Source organism: Diceros bicornis, chromosome 3 (assembly GCF_020826845.1).
Source record: "Diceros bicornis minor isolate mBicDic1 chromosome 3, mDicBic1.mat.cur, whole genome shotgun sequence".
Taxonomy (NCBI): domain Eukaryota; kingdom Metazoa; phylum Chordata; class Mammalia; order Perissodactyla; family Rhinocerotidae; genus Diceros; species Diceros bicornis.
Window position 1 is genome coordinate 85,668,596 of NC_080742.1, and position 26,962 is coordinate 85,695,557.

The 26,962-nt window shown below is 36.2% G+C and overlaps 1 protein-coding gene across 9 annotated transcripts in view; it reads right to left on the minus strand.

The window, feature by feature from the left end:
- DGKI (diacylglycerol kinase iota) overlaps positions 1 to 26,962 on the minus strand; it is a 309,867-nt gene that overhangs the window by 138,798 nt on the left and 144,107 nt on the right. For all 9 annotated transcript variants that reach the window (XM_058530901.1, XM_058530951.1, XM_058530892.1 and 6 more), the window contains 5 exons: positions 25,784 to 25,839; positions 24,775 to 24,837; positions 20,954 to 21,027; positions 19,396 to 19,507; positions 4,143 to 4,342 (listed from right to left, as the gene is read on the minus strand). In XM_058530901.1, the coding sequence (XP_058386884.1) occupies positions 4,143 to 4,342; positions 19,396 to 19,507; positions 20,954 to 21,027; positions 24,775 to 24,837; positions 25,784 to 25,839 (505 nt within the window). The remainder of the gene's footprint in view (positions 1 to 4,142; positions 4,343 to 19,395; positions 19,508 to 20,953; positions 21,028 to 24,774; positions 24,838 to 25,783; positions 25,840 to 26,962) is intronic.

The window sequence follows — 26,962 nt, forward strand, 5'->3', positions numbered from 1 at the left end:
AAATCTCCTCTATTACTTTTTGGGGGGAAGATATTTACTGGAGTTCATATTTCAAGTAGATTCATAAGCCATGAGAAAATGAGATATCCTCCTGGACCAATGGGGGTGGGGGTTATGGAACACAAGAGGGTCTAGCCTTTTAGTTTGCATATAGCAATAGCAAATAGGATTATAAGCCAAGATATAATTTTTTTAGAAAAATTATTCTTTTCCTTTTCGCTTAAGTGAAGATACATGGGCATCATGAAGGTCTACTATTTAACTGTTTCTCATGGGAATTCCTTCAGCTTTCCACGTGAACCAGATCTTGAAATTCTTAAATACATATCATTCACTTATTATCATAAAATCAAGACGTTTTCTATATTATCTTTCCATTCACGAGATCTTAGATTTATGTTATTTTAGAAATAATTTCTGAGAAAGGTTAACAGTTATAGCATTATAGATCTATGTGCAAGCCACATATTCAACACATAACCCTAAGTGTCAGACACACTGGGAGGCAGAGGGGACCCTAAGAAGAAAGCCCCAGGGCCTTCCCCCAGAGCAGGGAAGAGAGACAAGTAAACCGAGGATTACACTATTTTTGATAAATGGTGTCATGGATGTAACCGAGAGCGCTTATAGGATAATTGTAGGTGTATCTAACAGTTGGAAGTAGATAGAAAAGGATTCTTAGGGAAAGTGATATGTCAATGGATTCTTGAAATTGAGAGAGAGGTAGCAGATAAAAAGGAGGTGAGGGGCATGGCAAGAAGAGCAACTGAAGGGCAAAAATACGAGGATGTACAAGAGAGGAACAACAAGTATCTCTGGAGCATAGAAAAACGAGGATGAAGAAGGCAATGGCCAAAAAGGTCTGCAAAACTAAGGAATATAGGCTTCATATTTTTAGAAAGATCATTCTAACTAGTCTATTGGAATTGACATTGTGTGAAGGGCAGCGACACTGGCAGGAAATGAATTATGAGCATAGTTTAGCAACGCTGCTGATAGGTAACTAATACTGCCTTTGAACTAAGGCAGTAACTGGCAGAGGGGATAGATGGTGTATGAGTTAAAGATTCGGGAAATAAATAGAAGGTCGATTTCGAAGAACACATCGGATGTGTAAAAGTGCAGGTGACTGAGATGACTCCAGGGGCCAGGGACATGGTGATTGAGTGGACCGTGGTTCCATTCATACAAATGTGAATGAAAAAGGGTCGTAGACGGTGAGGAGAGAAAGCAAAGGGAATAGAGTTAACAAGTCCAGTTTTAGCATGTAGATTGAGGTTGCCACGAGATATCCAGGTAAAGATGTCAACTAAGATATCTGGGTATGAGTCTTCAGTTTTTAGAAGGAGAGGCTGGGCTGGAGAAACAGATGTGAGATTCATTAGCTTATCAGTCAAGGATGAAACCTGGGGTGCAAATGTGATCTCCCCAAGAAAGGGCCAGTCGGAGGAACATCCGCATTCAAGTGGAAAAGGGAGCCTGTTGTTTAGGGAACCACGGCCCTTAAATCTCAAATATTCACAGTTAACATGCTATGCGAAAGGAGGATAATTCCTTAAGATGAATTGAAAAGCTACCCTCTTCTGATTGAGAAACCTCCCCAAAACACACAGAGGTTTTTAAACTAAAATTCTAAAGACAGCTTAAACTAGTTCTCTTTCTTCTAAAAGAAGACAGGCAAGTGAAACAGAAGAAACAGATAGTCTGAGTAGAAAATAAGAAAGGGAGAAGGAAGAAAGGGAAAGAAGGAAGAACAAAAAAGGAAGGCAGGAAATAAAAAAATATCTTTCAATTATCTCTTTCTGCCTTGGCTGCAGTAGTGAACTTTGCACAACCACGGCTGAAACAGAGAACTGGTTGAAGAAAACTTGTAGAAAGGTCTAGACAGCCAGGCTGCCCTCAAACTGGAAACTCCACTTGGAAATCCAGTGAAAGAAGTCAGTTTTCAAAACTAGGATTTCTAGTGAAATAGAAAGAAGCAATCTAATCGTAGAGGATGCATAAGAGCAATGGGAGAGAGAAATTAAGGCTTAAAGAGTAAATATTACATGGCAAGTAAGTGTTTTGCTTTCTTTTGAAACCGTATTATCTGTATTGATTTTCTAAAAATGTAATGCTGAATGATAATCTTCATAATAAGTAGTAATAATTATCTTTGTTACTTTTTAAGATTTATACCTGTTCTTTTTTAAAAATGAAAAGCATACTATTACTGCCATTTCACAGAGGTCTTTCAAATGGCCTGAGGCTGCTTAGATGGAGGCACCACTGCCCCCTGGTGGGAAGTAACTGTATTTTTGCGTTGAGGCGGCTTCTTGAACACCTGTACAGCCAAATCCATGAAGTCACATGTGCCACGAGTACAAAAAGAAAATGATTTATGTTTGTTTTTACATGTGAAGAAAGACTAAACGAGTTCTTAACATTACAGTTACTGAGCAATCACAAATTCTTTCTCACGGGCAAGAGCTGTTTGAAACTAAACACCTGAAAACAATTTCAGGTCTGATAAGGTTATTAAATATAGAAGTACCAGGCATGAGAATGGGAGGCCTTTGCCTGTAGATATTAAGAATTTTTGGCTCTCTTATAGCTTAAACTATCTACAAGTGACTCAAAACAACCCAGGCTACAGTACTATCTGAGATGGCTTTTCATTTAGCAGTTCAGAAATTTCTCCCAAGCCAGTGGTTCATGGCTTAACTCTAACATTTCTAGAGAGAATATGGTCAACCATATATGACTGCTGACATCCCACTTTTTTTTTAACATATAAACTCACCAACTGTATATTCAACCTAATAAAAGGTAAAGGAGGGAGAAAATAAAGCATCAGAAATGAGCTAGGAGTTTCACTAGCTGCAAAATGTAAACAAAATAAGAAATACAACCAAACAAGCCCTCCAGATAATGATCTAAGAAAAGTGCTGGAGACCAAGAAAGGAGGAAACAGAAGAGAGAGGATTTCTCATCCCAGGTTCAGACATAGAAGTAGGTGCCTAAAACTAAGACACCTTGAGAGCACTGTCTAATACTGTTCCTCCACATGTGCCATCTCAGAAAGAGAGGTGAAGTCAAGTTTCGGCAGTGAGCTATGGCCCCTGTGTCATCAGCTTATTCTAGGCACTTCTGTAGATTGTCATATTGACTCAATAAATACGTGGCAAAGCATGCCCTTGCTTCACAGGCACCGCAGGAAGCCAGCCATTCAGTACAAATAGGTAACCATGCATTATAGGCCACACACAGGAGGAGCACCTTGGAGGGTCCCTCACTGTGACAGAAGAATGACTGAAGGCTGAGCCCTGAAACAGCCTTGAGACAGATTAAGCATAGGGGCATGACACACAGAAGATACTCAAAAAAATGCCCCAAATCCCTATCTTTCTCCATCTCTTTCTCCAATCCCAAAGAGACCTTCCAATCAAAAATTAGATTAAGGGATGCTATAAAATGAATATGCACTCTACGTATCTAGTCATCATCACCTTTTCTCAAATCAGTTTATCAAAACTCCTAAGCAAAGAAAGGATCCAGGAGCGATACATTTTGTTTAGCGATGGAGTTGTAGGTCAAGTTAAATCTGGACAATAGGATGCCACCCAGAATGGCAAACTGAGTTGAGACACCAAAGTGCACAGAACTCCAAACTGGGAGCATCAGGAAAGGGACAATTCACTAACAGGCAGAAGGGGAGGCAATGTGCAGAGAGGCAAGCTCCAAAGCCCAGCTTTGCCAACCTCCTGCTATTGGGGAAACCAACACTCTCCAAGTGACCTGGGTAAAGAGAGGCCAACAGCGTGCCTTCTTAAAACAAAACAAAAAAGAACACATTTATCTGAGTGCATTTTACGACCCTGGAAACATTCTTAATGATTTTCTGCTGGTCCCAGGAAATACACATTCAAGGGGTCAGTGAAGAAGAATTCTCTCTCTAGCAGACAGTAATGATTTCTAAAAGAAGGGTGTGGTCACTTCCCAATAACAAACATGAAGAAAAATATGTGAGAGAGACCAAGGAACTGCTGAGTGTCCTGGACTTTGTTCTTTTCTCAACTCAGTGAGGCCCCCAGACCATGCACATGCTCGGCGTTCTCTCCAGGGTCTTCATGTTCGCAAAGGTAGGCAAGGGGCAGACTCACTCATTGAGCAAAGGCATGGACGTTCTCCTCTTGCTCTTCTGTACCATGTTGGCCTGATTCCTCAAGGAGATCCGAATCATAGCAGGGGCCAACCTACAGGGCTCCCCATCCACTTGCATGGGGATGGGTTTGTAAGTTAGCAGCATGACCTCCCGACACTGGTGCAGCCTTTCTCCGTGGCCCCCGACTTGCAGGGCGGCCTGTAAAAACAAGAATCAAAAGGAAGCAAGGAGTTAGTTCTTAAGAGTTACTCAGGATATACAACCAAAAGGCCTTTGATAAACATATTGTAAGTTGTTAGCCATGAGTAACATAAGAAAGCTTGGATAAATCATTAATACAAATAAACTAAAATTTCTAAACTTTTGATGAGCACAACCATAAATTCTCCTTCATAGCCACTTTTTGCTTTTACGTATTTTCAGTCTTAATGTAATCATGTTAGTTTAATGCAAAAGTTGTTCTCTGTGTTATCCTCATTAAATAACCAACGTAAGTAGAACAAAAAAAGTACAAAAGAGATAAAGCACATAGTTTAAGATAGTATCTATACTACATTTAAATATAAATATATTCTAATAAATATTCATATTATATGTAAATATAATATATAATTTAAATATAAAATATATAATAAATATACAGTTATATATTATATTTAAACATACAGCCCATCCTTGGTTAATTTTCAAACTTGGGCAAGTTTTTCTTTTTTTACCTGAAATCTCCTCAAGCTACTTCTAATCTGTATAAGATCAGTGAAATGCAAAATAATATTACTCAATTGAAAACATTCTGAAAAGTAAAGCAGCTTTGAGAATCAAAATCAAACACAGTAAGAGCTCAGTTCACTATGGTGGCCACAAAATGAAGTTAATCCAACACTAAAAGTCTGCAACAAATTAGCATAACTTCCCTGCCTTAGTGTAAAAAACAAAAGATGCACACACACACACATGCACACATGGACACTTAGTATTATTTACCCTTTTAAGGATAAATGAAAATAATACAATATATGTTTGGTTATAACATGCATAGAGTACACAAATTACATTATACACCTTGATGAATATCTTCATACACATGTGACTCTCGATCCAGATCAAGCTTTAGGCACTTTACAGCAATCAAAAGGTTTCCATGTGACCCTTCGCAATCTATTTACATTCCTCCCAGCAACCAGTTTGAAACCACTATTCTGACTTCTATCTCCAGAGAGTCAATTTGTTTGAACTTGAACTCCATATAAAATAAATCATATAATTTGTACTCTTTTGTGTCTGACATCTTTTGCTCATCATTATTTTTGAGTAATATATAGCAAAATATATTTATGTACCTTCAGCTGGTAAACATTTGATTGTTTCATGTTTTGGGCTCTTATTGATGTAAACATTCTTGTATTTATCTCTTGGTGGATACATGCTCTTTTGGGTACATACAATGAGTAGAATTGCTACGCCATAAGTTTAGACATATACTTCACTTTAGTAGATAGTGCTGAACAGTTTTTTTTTTTTTTTTTTTTTTGTGAGGAGATCAGCCCTGAGCTAACATCCGCCAATCCTCCTCTTTTTTTGCTGAGGAAGACGGCCCTGGGCTAACATCGGTGCCTATCTTCCTCCACTTTATATGGGACGCCGCCACAGCATGGCTTACCAAGCAGTACTTCGGTGCGCGCCCGGGATCCGAACCAGCGAACCCCGGGCCGCCGCAGCGGAGCGCGCGCACTTAACCGCTTGCGCCACCAGGCCGGCCCCTGAACAGTTTTTTAATAAGGTTATATTATAATGCATTTTGAGTATCAATTATTTTATAATGAAGTAAACTTAAAAAAGGAGTCAAATATTAACTCTAGCCCAAAACCTAAATGATTTACATTAAAAAAAAAAATACATACTATCAGCTTGTTTCCATATGTCTCATCGTAAATGGGGAAGAAACCCTGTTAATGGAGATTCGTGAAGTCAGCTTCCAGTTATTTGGTTGCTAGATATTTGTATTTATCTGATGCTCTGAATTATTTTTGCACTTGTATTAATTTGAACAATAGAAACCTGATTATCTATAAATGCAAATAGAGAAGGAACACCAAGGGACAGAAAGGAAGGAAAGAAATAGACTAAAAACTGAGAAGTAAAGAACTTATCATTGAACACCTTCCATGTTAAAAAGTATTCTATTGTGTGCTTTATATATAATTTTATTCAATTAGTGGGAGAACAAGAAAGCAGAAGAGAATGAAGTGAGAATTTACTAAAATTCTTTTGGCCTATTCCCTGGTCCTCTGTTATTCAGCTGAAAGTTTTTCTGGCTGTACTTAAAGGATCCATTTAAATTAATCTATGGATTTGACCCACTATCTTATCTCCAGAACTTTTCCAATATATTTCCCTTGCCTTCAAGTATTTATCTGACAAACCTGTATCCCTTTATCCACTAGACGAAATCCCATTTTCTTTTTTTCCCAGTCTTGACTGGGCCTAACGACAAAAACACAGAACCTGCCAGGTAAGAACTTATTCTTCTAAGTTTAACAGGATTGAAAATTGCTTAAATACTTTTCAATCCGTTGGTATTGGAAGGCATACACAGTACTATAGAGCACGTTTAAGCCATCTTCTCAGCCTCAACAACAGAACAACAGCAAATACCACAAACATGTAGAGGTCAATAGCTGTCCGTGGCAGTCCCATTCACATTCCAGAATCAATCCAAGATCACTAAACAGGCAGAGAAACTACCGGAACCAGCTTTTCAGGATAAAGACAGTTCTATTATCGTTAGCACAGCCACATTAAATTGTTTTTGGAAAAAGTTAGAATAAAGATAATTTTTTAAATATTTATTAGAAATAATTATTTTTCATCACTCAGATTGGTCTAGGTTTAACATCCTATTAAGGCACAGGTCCTAATAGCCGGAAACATCCCCATGATTTGTTAGAATGAATCATTAACTAACAATAATACATAGGTCTATTAATGACAGACATTCAACTATCTGTTCAAGCTAGTATGTATAACTCTTGTGAAAACTTCAAATACTGCCTTTCTGGTAGCATGTGATTGAGAGGAAAACAAAGACAGCCCTGAAGGAAGTACATCCATTACCATTTATTGCCCTCAGCCCATAACAACTTTCCTTTACTTCGCAGGTATGGCTTGAGACTTTCCGTCTTTCCACACTACAGTCCTCCCCAGAATACTCTTCTCCATCTCCCTTCAAGCCTTATCATCCTCCTTCTTACTACTCAAGTCTTTATTCTGCCTGCTGTCAGATGGAAAGGATGGGCAATCTTGGGTTGGGGAAGGAGAAGAGAAGGGCACATGCCCCCACTCCCCGCCCCCACTTTCTCACCACTGCTTCCAGCCCCTGACTCCCAGGCTCCTGTAACAAAATGCCCAAGGCAGAAATCAGTGACATGGAGAATAAACAATGGAGATCATCAATAATACTAAAATCTGGTTTTTCCTTTTTATGACTAACAAGGTAGTCTAGTAAGACTAAACAACAAAAAATAGAAAACGTAAGACTATTTTTGTTTTATTAAAAAATAAAATAAGCAAAAGAGGGTAGCTAAAAATATAATAAAAATTTTTGAAAATCATACAAGAATGTTATGAAGACCTATCTGTTAATAAATTGGAGAGCCTAGATAAGAAAGAGAAACTTCTGGGAAAAAAATTTAACTTAGAAAATTTGGTGTAATAAACACAGAAATTGGATAGATTAAACCAATTTTAAAAATTGGAAGAGTTATCAAAAATATATCTCATCCTACCACCCCACTCTCAAATGTGCCAAGCAGACCAGACGTTATACAAGTAATCTTACCTAAATTTTAAAAAAAGACAGCATCCATTTAATACAAGTTGCTTTAGGTAATATGATGCTATGGCTTCTGAGATAACAAAACCAGATAACGGCAGTATAAGAAAACAAAATTTTAGCCTAAATTATATTTATAACCATACATACCAAAATAAAAAAAAATTGCTTCTCCTAGTCTATTGCATAAAAACTAAATTATGGTCTATAATAGTTTTTTGCAAGAATTCAAGATAGTTCAACACCAGAAAATAAATGATTGGGGGGTTCTGATTTGCAGGTTCAGATCCCGGGCGTGCACCAATGCCCCGCTTGTCAAGCCATGCTGTGGCGGCGTCCCATATAAAGTAGAGGAAGATGGGCATGAATGTCAGCCCAGGGCCAATCTTCCTCAGCAAAAAGAGGAGGATTGGCATCGGATGTTAGCTCAGGGCTGATCGTCCTCATACACACACAAAAAATAGAAAATAAATGATTGTAATTTTACCACATTATGGCTTAAATGAGAAAAACCATATTACTATTTCAAAAGACACAGAAAAAATAAGTTCAGTGCCTTTAAGATAAAAGTTGTTAGAAAACAAGAAGTAGAAAGTAACTTCTTTAACTGATGAAGGTCATCTACCAAAACACTTAGAGACAGTATTATTCAGAGTAAAGAAAATTTAGAAGCAGTCCTTTCAAGGGACAAAGTTTTTCATTAGCAATGAAAGTTTTCAACATAATATTGGATGTTTTGAACAATATAATAAGTCAAGGAAGTGAAATTAGAGAAAAAAGTCTTAGAAGAAAAAAAAAAGCAAACCTGCTAATATTTCCACTGTTATCATCCCATACATAGAAATCCCAAGAAAATTCACAGGCCAAGAATTAAAACTAATAAGAAAGATGGCTGGATACACTATCAACATAAAAAAATCAATAATGTTTCCCCACTCTAGCAATAGCTAAATAAAAAAATAATAGAAAATAAGATGACATTTATAATATCAACAAAAACAAGGAAGCACCGCATAAAACTTTTATGCAGAAAACCTTAAAACTCTATTGAAGATATGAGGGAAGACCTAAATAAATGGAAAGCCATGCCATATTCATAGACGGGACAATTTAATACTCTAATGATATTAATTTCTCCAAATTAATATATAAATTCAATGTAACTCCAATTTAATATCAGAAATACCATTTTGAGGAGTCTTGTCAAACTGATTCTATAATTAATTTTAAAGAATAAAGTTTCACAAATGGTGGAGAATATTTTGAAAAAATAAGAGCAATAGACTATCCTTATTAAATATTAAGACATATAACATTCAAAGATACAGTCATCCAAATAGTGGTGTTTGCACAAGATAAGACATAAAGGCCAAGGCAAGTGAAAAGAGAAGAGAGTAGACCCATATGTGTGAGGACATGGACTATGTTCTCGTGGTATTATAAACTACTGGAGAAATGATGGATAATTTAGTAAACGGTGCTGGGAATATTTCTCACTTTATAGAGAAAAATAAAACCAGTACCCTACCTCACACCATACACAAATACAAACTCAGATGTATTAAAGGCCCAGGAGCAAGAAATAAAAATATAAATATAAAAATTAGCCAGCAGAAAGAGAGGAGAGAACAAGTATTTCTCCTTTTCACTCTCTTTTCAAGCAGTCTCTGTCAGAGGCTGATTCACCTCCTTTCATTTCCCACCAGAAAGCACTCTCTCCAGGCCACTGCTGTCTCTATGGTCTCAGTACCGACGGGCAGCCCAGAAGTGGCTGCAACTCCCACAGCATGATTCCCTTCTCCAGAGTTCCAGCTCCTGCCTGATGACCCTCTTGCGCAGCCCATCAATGGCCACTTCTCCAAGGTTCCACCACCGCCTGGTGGTCCTGGCTCCTGAATGCTAATAACACCATCTTCTCCCTTTGTCCCTCCAGCCCTGGAGGTGGATGAGAATTTCTGCAGTTGCTAATCTATGGATTGCTATCTAAGGGTTGCTCTTTTCAGTTTTTGTTCTAACATCCGTAACTACTCTTTTGTGTTTAATACCATCAACTGAACTATCTCACATGATTTTTTTTCTCTGACACACTACCCTAGTCACCAAGATGAGAAACTTTACTTAAACAATTTGCAGTGCCACCATTATCATCCAACCCATATTTTTATATACAAGTTTTTGCAAGCTGTTTTATTGTCATGAAGCAATATCATTACGTTTTATTGCCTTTTTCATTCTATTAAGTATTAAGATTTCTGGATGTGGGTGTGTTTTAAAGTCCTACTGCAATATATGCTGTAGGGAGTCTAAATACCATCAACAGTGGTAATATTATTATCTCCTTAATTATTGCCCATACGAGTAACTATTTGTAGCAAAAATAATTCCATAGATTTGGTTTCCTTATAGGTAAAGTGATGAGATTCCAGTATGCTGCTACAGTCTGTTTTAGCACTAGCATTTTATGATCCTAGGTTGTACCTATAATCTCATGCTCTCAAATTCCACCACAGCTCACCGAGAGTCCTCTTTTTCACCTTGACTATCTTAACCATGGGACTAATGCACAGCCAGTGTCTACAATGAACTGGAAGACAGTTAAAAAAGGGAAGGGGGCTTTATTTGAAAAACTTTCTTTCTGATCATTAAGAAAAGTTGAGCAATTACTAGGTTAAGAAAACGTTTTTATGAATAAGACTCTTACAATGTAGAAACCTAAGCACTCTTTCTCACTGGGATTACTCATATAGTTATGCCTTTTTTTTTTTTCATTTTTGTTCAATAGAGGTAGATTCTAGTCATTACCAACGTGAGTTCACAGGGGGCAAAAAAAGGCACAAAAGGGGCCTGTTCAGCTTCACAGCTGATGGTGAGAACTAGCCTGGGATTCAGTGGTGTAGTTTCGAAAAAATTCACTCCATGCTTTAAAGCTAGTTCCATACACAATCACTCCTCTGAAATCAGTCATATCCTGAGAGAGTTAGCATAGTGTAGTCATATAATCAACAATATATCCTGTTGCAATGGGATAAAACAGATTTATATAAACTTGAGAAGAAACATACTCTGATTTTTTTTAACGCTAGGCTAGTAGTATTTGTCCTTTATATCACACTTATTTTTGTATCTTGCAAAGCACGAAGTGGAAAACTGAATAGAATGTAATAATAACACGATACATGAGACCACAATAAAACAAAATCCAGGCTCTATACAACATATCATCCACCTAGCATATAATCAATAGTACTAGACATGCAAATAAGAAAACGTGATTCACAACGAAGAGAAAAATTGAAATGATCACGGGTGGACTTAAGAGCAACTTGGACACTGCAGAAAATAGTGTCAGTGGACATTAAACCAGAGCAATAGAAATTACCCAATATGAAAAACAGAGACAAAAACCTTTTATTCTTTTCCATGACCTGTGACACAGTAGTAAGCAATCTAAAATACATGTAATTGAATGCCAGAAGGAGAGGAAAGGGAGGATGGAGCAGAAAACACATACATGAAAATATCCCACATTCATTGGAAAAAAACAACCTTCAGGTCCAAGAAGATCGGTGAAGCTAATACAAAGCAAACCACTGTGGAAGCTAGAATAATGTCCACCACCACAACCACCAAAAAGATGCCCATGTTCTAATTCCCAGAAACCATGAAAACCTCACGTGGCAAAATGGCCTTTTCTGGTGTGATTAAATTAAGGATGTTGAGATGGGGAGATTATTCTGGATTTATGTGGGAGGGCAATGTCATCACAAGGGTCCTTTAAGGCAAAGAGGGAGGCAAGAGAGTCAGCATCAGAAACAATGATGCGAGGACAGAAGCAGAAGTCAGAGTGATGCGAGGCCACAAGCCAAGGAATGTAGGCAGCCTCTAGAAGCTGGAAAAGACAAGGAAGAGTGTTCTTCCTTTGAGGCTCCAGAAGGAACACAGCCCTACCAACCCATTTTAGACTTCTGATCCCCAGAACTGTAAGATGATAAATTTGTGTGGTCTTAAGCCATTGTTGGTGGTAATTTATTTATAGCAGCAGTAGGAAAGTGAGACAACCACACAGAGAAAATCTTTAAAGATGAAGATAAAATCTCAAAAACAAACCAAAAAAAGATACACTATATATAAGAGAATAATGATACAAATGATACCTGACTTTTCATCATAAAATATGGAGGCCAGGAGAAAATGAAATAACATATTTAAAGTGCTGAAACAAGTTAATAAACTCATCAACCGGAGTTCTATATCCATAAAAATATAGTTCAACAAATGAGGGTAAAATAAAGACTTCCCAGAAAAATAATATTTGAAAGTATTTATTTCCAGAAGACCTGCACTATAAGAAATGCTAAAGGAAATCCTTCAAACTCAAGCAAAATGATACCAGATGGAAACCTGGATCAGCAGGAGGAAATGAAGAATGATGGAAATGGCGAATATGTGGGTACACATGAAGAATTATCAATTTTTCTTTCATCTCAATTTCTTTAAAAAAAACTGACTATTTAAAGCAAAAATACTAATATTGAAATGTGGGGTTTATATGTATGTAAAAGTAAAATATATGGAAATAATAGCACAAAGTAAAGAAGAAACACAAAACTATGAGAAAAAGATTTGTAACAAATTACTTGTACCAGGAACGGAGGAGGGGATCCTACGGACATTAAAAGGATAACAGAACATTGTAAACAACTTTATGCCAACAGACTCAACAATTTAGATGAAATGGACAAATTCCTTGAAAAATTCAACTTAATAAAATTGACTCAAAAATAAACAGAAAACATGAATAATTTTATATCATTCTTGCCTCAAAGAAATCTCAAGGCCAGATGGTTCATTAGGAAATTCCATAGAATATTTAAGAGAAAGATACAAATATTACACAAATTCTTTCAGAAAACAGAGCAAAACTCCATTTCCTATCCCAATTTATGGGGCCAGCATAACCTTGATATCAAAACCTAATAAAAATATTACAAGAAAATAAATTTATAGACCAGTGTCTTTGATAATCAGTCATAAAAATGCTTAATAAAATATTAGTAAATTGAATCCAGCACTATAAAAAAAGATAATACATCAAGAGGGGCTTATCCTAGAAATGCAAGGTTAGTATAACAATAAAAAAAAAATCAATGGAATTCGTAATATAAAAAAAGGAGAAAATCATGTCACTTTCTTAGATACAAAAAAATTTGATATAATACACCACTTATTTGCGATAAAAACTCGCAGAAAACCAGGAATAGAATCGAAATTCTTTAATTACATAAAAGGCATTTATTTTTAAAAATACAACTAAACAGCAAATTTATGAGGAAATATGAAATGCTTCCCCCTATAATCAGAAACAAGGCAAGCATGTTTATTCTTACTACTTTTATTCAATATTTTACTGAACACCCTTGCCAGCTCAATAAGGCAAGAAAAAGAAGTAAAAGGCATGTAAGGTAATAGTAAGATTGTCCTTATTCACAAATAACATGACTGTGTATGTAGAAAAACTAAGGGATCTATAAAAAACTACTAGAATAAGTGAATTTAGCAAAGTTGAAAGACAAAGTCAATAGATATATGTGTGTAAATGTGCGTGTGCATAAAAGGTACATAAAAGGTAATAAAGATAACAATTTATCCTTACTTTCATTTTTCGTTGTTTAGCAGGACACAATTATCTGTACAAAGCATACATAATTTCTTTCTTTCTTTCTAGGGATGGAATTTTATTCTCTCCTCTCATTCTGTTTCATCAACTGTTAATAGCATAATAGTTTTTTGTCTCTATCCATTAACACATTTTCAGCACCTGTAGGGTGTTAAATTTTAGTCACTTCTCATCAGGTATTCTCATACATTGCTGTTGGGCAAGTAAACAATACAAAATTTCTAGAAAGCAGTTTAATACTTTTTGTTAAGAGGCTTTCAAATGTTTATGTCATTGAATCAGTAATTTCTTTCCTGGGGATTTGTCATAAGAAAATAATTTGAAATGTGAACAGAGGTTTATGAACAATTATGTTAATTATAATACCAAACATCCAGAAACCTAAAAGTTTCACAAAGGAAACTTTTCATAAAGGAATAATTATTACATAAATTGATATATATTTATGCAATGAAAGAGTAGGCAGCCATTTGTAGTATGGGTTTTACTTACAATAATACGATTTCCTGTACGTTTAAAAACATAAAAATAAAGCAATTGGAAGAAAAGACATCAAAATATAACTAGTTATGGATCATGTGGTTATAACTGATATTTTTACTTTCAGTTCTTATACGTATGTGTATTATCAAAATAAGCAACCATTTAATATTATTTTTTTCTGAAAAAAATAAATAAAAGATTTTACTCTCTGGTATGCATACAGCTTCAACCCTGAGAACTTCTCCACGTAATTTTTCTCACTGAATAACCTTTTGCTTTTCTAATTCATACATATAAAAGAGCCTACATATTTTAATTTCAATTAACAAAAAGAACACTGGCTGTGCTTTCTTTAAAGTTTAGGAGACTGAAATCTTTGGATTTCATACCACACAGCAGATTGGGCTCCCAACTCCTCAATCTGAATAATGCTTTGAACTGCCTTGAAAAGTTTTAGATTGGTACTTAGAAATAAACTCACCATGAAAGGACCCTCACAAATATAATGGCAGAAATAAATACAAATTACAACATCTGATTATGGTCTGTGTAGAATCCAAAAAGGTAATCAGGTTACCAAGCACCCAATGAAGAATGATCTTAATCAGCAGGAACGCGTTTCAACGTAAAATGAATTGAAGACTTCTGCTTTGAAATTTGCAATTACAAGATAAAGAGTCTAAAAGAAACAATCTGTTTTTCCCATTCCAGTAATTCTATCTCAAATCTTTCTGAAAGTACCACTCTGAATATTTTAAATACACAAAAATATACTCACATATACCCAAATGACTACATTCTTCTGTTTATATAATCATCTTACACAGATGTAAGAGTTTTCAAATAACTTACCTTCTTAGAACCATAATTAATATAATAGTTTCAAGAAATGTGAAATTGAAGAACTGAAAATAAAATTATTTCATCTTGAATCAAAAAAAATACACTGGTGTACTGCTATATGAATAGTAAGGTAAGATGTGTATGAAATATGGAAATATATGCCAATATTATTTAGAGAGCATAGGATGTTCAAAACTGCACAGTATAAACCACATTTAACTCTTTTCTAGGTAGAATTTTTATTGTCTTGGAAGCAATCTAGAGTCACTAGAATCTGAGGTTCAGTCATACACTTGGTGCTAGCTAGTATGCACGTATTATATTATTTATACCACGTAAAGAGAGAAAAATAATTGATATAGTTTTAGGAGTCCATTTTCTTTTCACCAGCGCTCATCTACTCTTATTTTTCTCTCTTTCCTGGTAATCATAGAATGGAGAGAGAAGGATTTGATAGACTCCCACCAAAACACTCTCTCCCAAACAAGAGGGATCCCTGAGCTCTAAACATATATTTCAAATTGCTCATTTTTAGATCTCCTTAGATGTTTCACAGGGGTTTCAAATTGAACTTACATAAAATAGAGTTCATTTTTTGGCAATATTGTTCTTCTTTTGCATTTTCTGCCTCATTTAATATATTCACCTTTACTTAATGGCCTATGATAGCCACCTGGGATTCATTTATACTCCTTTTCATCCTCCACAAAAAGTTACTAAAAATAACTCTTGAATTCACCAATCCCTTCCATCTCCATCGCCACTTTCTTTCTTAAGGCTTCCAGGTCTCGTGTCTTCACTTGGGCTTTGATACCAGTGTCCTGATTTGTCCATCTGCCTCCAGCAGTAGAGGTTCTGGTCGCCTTCCACACAGACATCGAGGTACTCTTTGTAAACCACAAATCTGATCCTGTCTTATGCCATCTCCCTCAACCTCCCCATGAACAGTTTAAAAAACCTATTTCCGCCCTCTCTTTCTCCATATCGATGTATTTATGGCCCACGTGTATCATTCTCTGAGCCACAGTACTGGTTCTAGTACACCACGCTTTCTTAGGCTGATCCCTCTATGGGATGGCCACTCGAGATCTCATGCATAGAGACTCCTGCCTCCTCTGTGGAATCTTTGCTGATATCCTCATTTCATAAACACTGTTCTGCTTTCAGTTCTCCTTTCCATCCTCACACGTCTTTCTCCCAGAATTTACTACATCAGACCACTACTGCTTGTTTACATCGTCGTGTCCCCCCACAGCACTGAACTGTGGGCACCCTGAGGACAGGGCTTGTCTTTCGGTCCATTTCATAACCATTTTACCTAGCAGACTGTCACTTATGGATTCCAAAGTATTTATAACTATAGTATTTATAAACATTCTAAAAATATTTATAACTAAAATTAAATGAATGAAAGCAGTGAGACATTTTAAATAAGAAGTATTACCTTGAATTTACAAAATTCCTATTCATTAGAGACCATCAATATTGCCCATATTTCCCACATGCTGCATGGCCTTTAATGATCCAACCTCAAAAGTTGCCTAGCATCACTTCCACTATACCCGATTTGCCAAGTATTTGTAAGCCCACCCAGATTCAAGATGAGGGAATATAGACTCAAACTCTTAATGAGATAAGTGTTCAAAAATTCGACGCCATTTTAAAACCACAGTCACCATCTGGATGTTAGTGACCTAACTTATTATTTTGAAAATATATAAAGAAAAAGAATCACTTACCCTGCTTTTCCTACACAAACTGTATAACTAAGTAACAAACAGTAGGTGAACAGAAATTTCTCTTTATAGAAATATTCCAGGTAATAAACAAAGGATAGATTGCTGGATCCACACACTGATCAAAGACTATTAACAAAAAAAGAGAGACAACTAGACATTACTTATCCTCTTTTGGAAGGAAAAAATAGTACCTACAAAGTAAATTTGGGGAAAAAAATGTTTCTGATGCATCGACATCCAACTATCAACTTAGAGGAAATAGAGAAGACAGAAGAACATGTTAATTGACGCCTCAGAGACATTATCAGCACAATTCAGGCTCAAGGAGACTTTACAGAACAAATAGCCTGGTTTCTTCAAAAACTCAATGAAAAAATAAAGAGATGAAGGGAAACAGATAGATACTTAAGAGTCAAATAATCAACCACAACAAAAGAATTTTATTTGGATCCTGATTAAACAAACAGAGCATAAGAAACGGTTGACATTTGGGAGACGACTGGAAATTTAAGCACTGAGTAAATATTTAGTGATATTCAGATGTTATTGCTTTAATTTTTTAAAATAATATGGTTGTGTTCATAAAACAAAGTCTTTTAAGAACACATTTAGAAATATTTATAGGTAAACTAATATAATCTCTGGGATTTGCTTCAAAATATAAGGGAGGAGGTCATAGGTGGGGACAGATATAAGATTGTCCATGAGATGATAATTATAGAAGCTGAGTGATGGTACATGAAGGTTTAACATATTATTTCATCTATTTTTATATTGAACTTTTCCCATAATAAATATTTATTTAAAAAAACACACTTGACTAATTTCCCAGTGACCTTGGAATAAAGTCAAAACTCCTAGATAAATTCTATAATGCTCTCCATGATCTGGCCCCTCTCTACCTCCAGCATCATCTACCGCTCTCACTTTCACTTAAACATTTAAACTACATAAAGCTAATTACAGTTCCCAGAGAGGACTATGAACTCTCATACTTTCAAGTCCACGTAAATTTCCCTTTTTTCAGAATGCCAAGTCCCATTCTTCTCCTCCTGGAAAAATTCATTCATTCTGTCACATTTACTCATTGCCAACTACAGGTATCAGGCTCTCTGCTGTGTACTCTCTAGTACACAGTACTCTCTAGTACACTGGAGTGATGGATATCTGTCACTTGCCACTCTTGGCTGGCACTCTACCCTTCCCTGCCCTCTGTTTTGCTCTGTGAGGCTGACTCATTTAGACTGTATCAGTGGCTCCCTTGTCCGCTGGCTTCCGGTTAGACTTCTCCAGAGGGAGGTGCCAGCAGAAGATCTGGAGGGCAAGAAGAGTGAGGTCACTGTATTTATGTCCCTGGCTCCCTCCCCGCCAGGTTGACACAGGCTGGCTGCTTCTGCTTAGTAAACACTACTCCTATCAGGTAGTCCTTCCCAAATAGTTCTCTTTCTGGTACAGTAGACTGCTTCCTTGCCTTTGCACCTTCAGCTCAGGAATATACCATCATCCACTGTCCCTTCTCATAAATCTAGTTCACTATTTGTAGACTGCCTCCACTAAACTCTCCTCTAACTACCCAGTTTCAGCCTGCCATCTCTTGCACTTATTCCTATTTGCTCCTGGCTGAGTCTTCGCCTGTAATTAGCATAAAGAGCTTTGGAGAGAAAGAACTGTGTATGAGCTACAACCCTGAAAATTAAATCAATTCCAGCCCAATCTTTTACACTTAACAATGATTTCATTCTAGAGACGGCAGATTTAACAAGCAACATCACCATCTCAGGTAATGGACATCCCTGACAATACGTTATTCAGTTAAATCTCACTAATTCGAGATGATTGAGGAAAAGTCATTTGGAATCCACTTGACAAGTGAAAAAGAGCTATTTTAGTTTGTTTAGAACAAGAAATACAACCTTCTTGCTTTCAAGCATAAGGTATAGCACAAGCCAAGAGTTGCACGTAGAAGCTTTATTTTAATTTGCTTCATAAACTGATAATGTGGCTTGATTTACACCAGATAAAATGATAAGAACTGGTTAATTGGTTTAATTGGCTTCCTCATCATTCAACAATACGTTGAAATACATGGCTAAGACCTGCTTGAAATTACACTTACACTATAAATTTACTTTTTTTAATGCAAGCAAACAAAATTAAAATGCAAGGTAATCTTAATACTGTGGCAACTGAATATTCATTAATGTCATAATAATGATGTCTTTCTATATTCAGGAATCTTGTGATAATGGAGATGCTCATCTTATGCTTAAGCCGGCAAGATGAAGATGAATGCAAAAGACCACTTTCCTTTTTATCTAAACACTCAAGTCCTCAGTGAACCAAAAAAGTATCAAACGGCAAAGTTTCCTCATCGATGCTGGGATGTGTCGGTGGCATAATGCTTTTTAATTAGCATGAAAATTTTACATTTTATTCTGGTAGAAAATTTATCAGGAAAATTAATAAATAATATTCATTTATTTTTGAAGTTCAAACAAATTTGCATCAATTTTCTTAGTGACCTAATTACTTTTTGTTCTTGTTTTCCCCAAGCAACTCTAAATTGCATAAATTCTATAAACTGATAGAGCAGGAGAGAAAACTATACCAAAGACCTGTGAAATGATTAAACTAATTAATATACATTTCATTTCAATAAAAGAGCTGTACTGCTCACCAAAGAGGCCATGGTGAATCCAATGACTTCAATATAACCATCATCATGACGCTGAGGTTCAAAGTCATGGTGATCTCCTGGGTTCCCCCAGGGCATTGTGCCAGCACAATATCTGCAAGATAAGATTAAAAACAGAATTAAATTTATTCCATTCCCCTCATGATCATCATCATTAGGGACTGACTTGTAGTTAGATCCAGTGTTTATCTCACATAAGAACAGTTTTCTGTTCTTGATGCACATCTCGCAATAGAAAAGAACATGGACTCATCATCTCCAAAATATGAATCTGTGAAAATGGGCCACACTTTTACAACAAAAGCCATCCATAGTGCCCAACTCTCTCCTAAGTCATTATTTAGCAACATTCCTCACTCAATGATTCATATGTCAGCTTTCTATGATATATCATGAGTTATCAACAGGTGGTTTCAGAATTTGCTCTTGGAGAAAGACACGTGCATGCCAGTAGAAAAAGGAAAGGGAACTGAGGTGGGTAAGCATTCAGTACTATACACATAACTATGATAATAAGCGCACACAGGACAACAGAAAAGTAACCGAAGATGAAAGAGTGAAGAAGGGTTGAGAAGAAGATATGAGACTAGAAAGGGAAGGGGAAATAAAGGAAATTGAAAAAGTAGAGGAAGTGAAATCCAAAGAGGGGAAGGGAGAGAAACAAGAAGAAAAAGAGAAGAATAAGCAAAAGAGAAAAAAAATTCAAGAAAGCTAATAAACAATGTATCCTGAGAATCTAGGCCTTCCACTTAAACTAAGATGAAAATGCTTCTGGAATAGATTGTAAATGACTATACTGAGCACTGCCAAAAGTAATCAGGAGACTATAGTACGTTTTCCTAGCCATAGAGTTACGTATAATTCTCATTTCAATTAAATTTAGTCTAAATAGAACATATTTGCAGATTTTGTGTCTGAGTTGTCTGGTTTGCACATAACAAAGGGTCATAGATCCATCCCCTCTAAAATCTTGGCTTGGGAGCCTAGAATCTAACTGTATGCCACTGAAATAATGTGCTTATTTTGAGACTAGTTAATCTTAAATACTTCTTTCTCCTGAGGTATATAATAGCACCAAAGAGAGTTGACATCCTGGCTAGAAAATGCTAGCCTAACTGTTTCAGAGCAATCATCTGGCAACGATTGTGAATGAATTCCATACTAAAATCAGGCTGGATGGTTTCCTAACAGCTTTTGGGAAACTGAGAACAGGGATTTATTCAAGTCTATCTTTCTTGGGGGATGGGGGATCAGTAATTGAGAATTAAATTGAAATGTTCTCGTTCAGAGGGATGCCTGGGTTTCTCAAGGACGGGTGAATACAGACCACGCATGCCATATCACACAAAAAACCACCTACCACAGAGAATACTAAACAACCCAAGTAGGAGAACAAAATTATCAGTTCTGAAACCCTCAATAAGCCATTAAGGTAACTCATTTTCATTGTTTATACCTGGAAATTTTCTATAATGAAAACAGATCACCCCAAGTCAAACAGAGTTCACATCAAACAAAGGACAATATGAATAGAGCTTACCTGGGTATATTTAAAAATACTATACACTGGAACTTCAGTTCCTGAATCTTTGGGGTGAGATCTGTTCCATCACACTGCAACAATCAAAGCAGAAAAAACAAGGGTTTGGAAGTAGTCACAAGTCTAAAAAAATTATCAAAGATAACTAGGTTGACAACAGCATATATCATGATCTTGCCCCTGTTCCTATCTCTGCTTAAGTGAATGCTCGTTACTATGATTGAAAATTTATTACCAGACCCAGGGTTCAGAGCTCGGTTTTGTTTTGATTTAATGTAAAAACAAAGCTGCCATTTGACCAAAATGATTTTTCTCTGGTCTCACAATCAAAGGAACTACTATCATTCTTAACCTTGGATTATTATCAGATATTCAGGCTTGTAGTATCAACATTACAAGATTTATGAATGCTTCAAAAGAATTTAAAAAATGAAGCCTCAAGCTAAGGCAGTAGCAATTTCCATCACAATCATCTGATTCACACAATAGTCATGAATACAACCACTGATGTTATTTGCTTTTTGAGATCATTTTTATTTTGAAAAGGTTAAACACATTTTGAAAACTATTTGAAAGGGATATACACTGCAAGCTTTTTAAAAAGTATCTATTATAAATTAGTATTATCTCCATTAGTGATTTGCTTCTATAAATTTAATCTCTTATAGACTTCGGTCTTCTGAGGTAAATTGCTTTACCGGACTTTGGACTTAACCCTGGGTCTCAAGGGCCTCAGGCCGGCTGGGCCTCTGTCCCCTTGTGTGTGGCTTTCCTCATCAGTTAGTGCTTTCCTCCAGAGTATCCTCTGACTAATCACAGAAAAGGCTTTCATTTCCCTTTCTCGTTTCCCACTGGTGACAAAAGTCAAAAGAGGAACACTCTAGTCACGACTATAGACTTTTCAATGTCAATGCCTGCTTTTATATTTGCTCTCCTGATACCCTCGTCACAGAATTTCCCATTATCTTCTCCTTTGGAGAAAGAAGTGAAGTATTCCCAAGCTCCCAGCAAATTTTTTAAAGATTTCTTTAGGAGGAGTTTCAATCTAAGTACAATGATTCTGCTAGCAGTCAAGGTGGTCTCATTCTTTCCCCAGCTGATCTTGATGTAGCCTAATTTTCATGAGCATTCTCAAAAATTGCTTCCAGGAAATCTTATAGCCCTAAATAAACAAAGTCCTTTCAATGTTATTTAGATAGGAATCAAATTCTAGACATTGATTGAAGGTGTTTTTACAATACTCTCAGATACTAAGCAAACATGAAATCTCCCAATTTATTTAAGGACTCAAAATGAGTTCACAGATGAGTATACCAATGAAGAAAAAAATGTAGACATCTTAAATTATCAAAATCTATTGTTGTAAGCAACTAAAACTTTTTAAAAATAGGACGTGATACATTCATAGCATGCAAAGTAGTATTGCTGCACTATAGAAAGAAGTATTATTGAAATTATGGTATTTAGAATAATTCATTTTTTAATTTTCTACTTTTTTCTCCTGGGAAACATGTCAGTGATTCTGAGAACTCGTCAAATTATATACAGATGGGCACCTCACGATGTGTTGTGCTTTACAGTTTTCTTACATATTATTGCATTTAAATTTTATAACTCTTTAGAACAGCAGTTTTCAACTTTTTCCCTATTTCAAACACATGCCAAAGAAAATATTCGCATGTAAAAATGTTCCTGTGTAAAAGCTCGCATACTGATAAGTCAATACAACAACAAGAAGAAAACATGGGAAACAGAGCAAATAATGCTGTATGTACATTTGTTATTGTCCTGGTAGTATTCATATAAAGATTTTATATTTATGTGAGAGATTATTAACTATTACCTCAGGAACACTGATTTCACACTGTGGCAAAGATAAGATGATCTGTTGTTAAATATACATCTCATTGTTCTCCCTAATCTTCCATCCTTTCCATCCCACACTCAAGAAAACATACAGTGATGTCATTGGGGAAATATCCTTGTGTCCCCGTGTCATAGCACAATGGTCAATAATTTGTTGCTTGCAACACGTCTTGTTACGCCTGTTTTAAATGAGGAAAATAAACTCTTCTGAAAGGATAAGTGATTTTCCGAAAGTCATATACCTCATAAAAGTAGACCTACGACTGAATCCCAAATGTTTAGACTTAGTTTCTAATGTTTTTTTCTCCTCATCAAAAAGATATTACATAAGCCAATCTACTTGGAATATTACATGTATTGGCTGATATCAAATCTTTCCTAGTTATTTGGCTGTCATTTTGGCCTCTCCACAAGCTTCTTTTAACCCCACTATATAGCCAACCATGTATGAGACATTTATCATCAAGAGGACTGCCAGATGTGCAACAGAAATTCTTCAGTGGTTAGGAAGTATACAGAGTTTAATTTCAGTCCAGCTGACTCAAACAGTGGATGCCATTCAATATGGCCACTGCCTACCACTCACTGGCTTTCTGGAGAGGTGTTGCTGATGTTCCTCTAAATGTGAAAAATAGTGAAAGGAGAGAAAAAGTTTATTTTGGGCTAGGCTGCAAGGAGCAAAGAAACAGGGGAAGTCTGATGTAAGGCTGCTGCTACTTAAATCTACTAACCATAATTTTATCACAGTAAAGATCTTCATAGTTCAATGGACCAAGTGTCTTTCTCGCATCTAGCTCTAAGAAGGCAATATTTCCATTACTAAGAGTCTCTACTACTAAAAGATGCTTGCTTTTCATTGCCGTTGTATGAGAACTGATCTGAAAGTGATGCCAAGAGTTGTCAGCACTAGCGGTAAAGGCCTCTGTCTCTTGTTTCAGCTGATTTAGGAGACTCATGTCTTGTATATGCGTTATTGGTGATCACAAATTTTAATTTGTACCCTCTCATGCTCCTCCATATTCCTCTACATATCCATTAATTCAAGATCATATACTTTTCTCTATTCTCATGGATATCTTTTGTTCTGTCCCCTCTTGTCACATATTTTATTCTTTATCTATGCCATGAGAAATTCAAGTATTGCTATATTCCTATTCTCTCCCATCTACATATTTTTCTCTTCTGTCTTACATTTTTTCCTTTACTTATACAAGTATGCGTAACTACGTCACGTTCATTCCTTCTTTTGACTTGGTTACCATAAGAAAACATCTTATTTCTTTCTCGATAACTATTTCTATGCTATTTTAAAATACATCTCTTAGGATAACTTCCTCTCTCCCTTTCCTCTGAGTAGTGTGTCCAAAACTGGGGATAGAGACCCAGGAAGAAATAACACTAAAAAAAAAAAAAACATCCATTCAGTGGTGAAGAACCTTGACCAGGCTGGAGAGTGAGTCACCACAAAACAATGAAATCAAAGCATTTTTCTAAAATGGGGACTCCTCAGATGGTGCTGGAATAAAGATATTTGTTTGGTGAGCATCTATTTCTACTTCAAGACCCAGCTCAACAGCCTTTCTTGGATGGTTTCCCTAACCCCACTATGGTCAGTTTTCATTTCTCTCTCTGTGCCACCACTGCATTATGTACGTAGTCAAATAACAACACTTGTTATATTGTTCTACAATGAGTTATGTGCCCTTTTTCTACAACTGAACTGTTTCTTCAGAAGTGAAGATAGTCATCTTATTTACCTTCATCCCCAGTAACTAAGACAGTGCCCAACACATAGTTAAATGCTCATAAATGTTGGTTGAATGAACTATATTTAATTCACTTGTTCTATGTAGTCCACCGATTAATCTAAGTATATAAACTGATGTTTGGGGCTCATTTCTTGCGGCATACTTATTAATATTCAAATGAAATGAGTCAACACATTCAATACTTACGACAACTTTAACGTGTTTGGAAAGATCTCTAGAGCTTCTCTGTAGGAAATCAGAAAAAGCTGCCTATACCACAAGGAAATAAAGAAAAAATTTCTTAATTACATGGTCATGCCAAATCCTTGCGTCTATGTTATAGATAGCTCCTAGTGATTCTAAATTATGCAAAAATATAAAACAAGTTCTCCTTCTGTTGAATCCAAAGTAGAGTAGTGCAGAGGCTGTCAAACTGCAAGCTTTCTCTTTGTTTTCAAACTATAACCTATAATAAAATTTAAGATCACAGCAGGAGAGTGAAAAAGTAGACCATTCCAAAGGTCAGTATGGAGATTTATGTTGACTATCTTTCCTATTTGTCCATTAGGTGCTGATATACTCTTTAAATTGCCACTGAGAATGTCTTGCTTCATCCTCGTTTATTTCGACTCCCTCTATCCAGTCATATAAAATTAAACCACATTTTTTTCAATCAATATTTTGCAGGCCTTTTTTTTTTCTTTCTGGCCATTCACTCCCAGGGTCCCTGAGGAGGAGGAGAAGGAAAAAGAAGGAGCCCTCTTTACTCTTAGATATGGTTCCATGAAAGACTTCCCATGCTCCGTCAATTTCTCATCCAAACGTTGAAGCACATATACCCCTGTGAAAACTACGTTCTTCCCCAAGACTTTCCACACATCTTTCAGTCTACCTAATTTCCTCATTCTCTAGATGGCTTTGATGTTTGTTTTTCATATCATTCCTTCAGTATCATCCCCTCAGTACAACATGGAGCCTTAGGGCTTTAAAATTCAAAGATGACGAACACTGGCTCTCTTCTTGCCAACTAACTTAAGGCATATATCTTACTTTTATTCTTAAACTAGGACATTAAACATTAACCATATATAGACATACATGTAAACATCTGAGATGTGTGTATATAATTATTTTTAATATAGTTAGCATCTTTATTACCAAAAGTGAATTAGTATTAAATAATGTGTAAGAATTATAAAATGAAATATACACTTACCCCTGCATAGAACATTTTATTTCGAAAACGACTGTTGAATTTCTCTGGATTTGCTTCTGTGAAAGGGAAAAGGTAGTTTGGTTATAAAGACCTCATTAAAGGTAGTGACTTAGATTAGCACCCCTACTTCCTCCCCTCCTCCCCACCCCACAGATCCAACAGACTCAAAAGCTTCATTATCATCTTTCCCTTAGTTACAGGCCAGTTGGTACAGTTTTACAATGCTACAAAAGAGTAGCCCCAAACTGGCAGCATTAGTATCAACTGGGAGCTTGTTAGAAATGCAAATTACTAGGCTCTCCCCCAGACCTACTGAATTAGAATGTCTATGGGGTGGTGTCTAGGAATCCATGGTTTAAGAAGCTCTCCAGATGATTTGCATGCACATTAAAGGTTGAGACACTCTGAACTCTATTCAAAACAGAGGCTTGGCAGGGATACAGGGCAGGGGTGAAGGGACAAAGAGGGAGGTGGTGGAGGGGTGATTATTTGCTTTGACCTCCACGGGGCATGTCTACCATAAACTATGTATGCAGCTTCCAAATGTAATTAAATATGGGAAATTTGGGCAAAAATTAATGGAGAATTTGCTTTTACATTTTGCAAAAACTCCTAACAACCATCTGTGCTCTTGTTTGTGACAAGCTTTGAAAAATCATTTGATTTAGTGGAGATATATAAATATAGATAAGCAGACGACCTGCCGAATTGACTCATGGCATAGGACAACAAAAGCTTTGGCTGAAAAATGGTTTAATTTTGAGTTTGCTCCTGTATGTTATATAGGTTGAGGACCTCACAAAGATTAAACAAGAATCTGTTTAATCAAAGAATGTTTGATTATGCGTCAAAGAATGTTCTCATGAATTCAGGGGATTATAAAATCCCTAAATGAAATATTATTTCCTTACATTCTTTCTAATAAAATTCCAAGACATTCCAAAGGAACTCACTGTCAATGTTTCGCCCTCTGCTATCTTATCCCATATGCTCATTAATCCTTTCTTAGGGCTAGGTCCTTCTCCAAGTCACGTCTCATTAGACAGCTGCTGACTAGCTGAAACTCTCCAAGTCCTAACCCTAGGGAATGGCGAATCCCAATAGGAATTGTCTAGATGAAGAAAAGTAGCAAAGAGTTCACTCACTAAGACTGGGCAGAATAAAAGCTACAAGATCTCA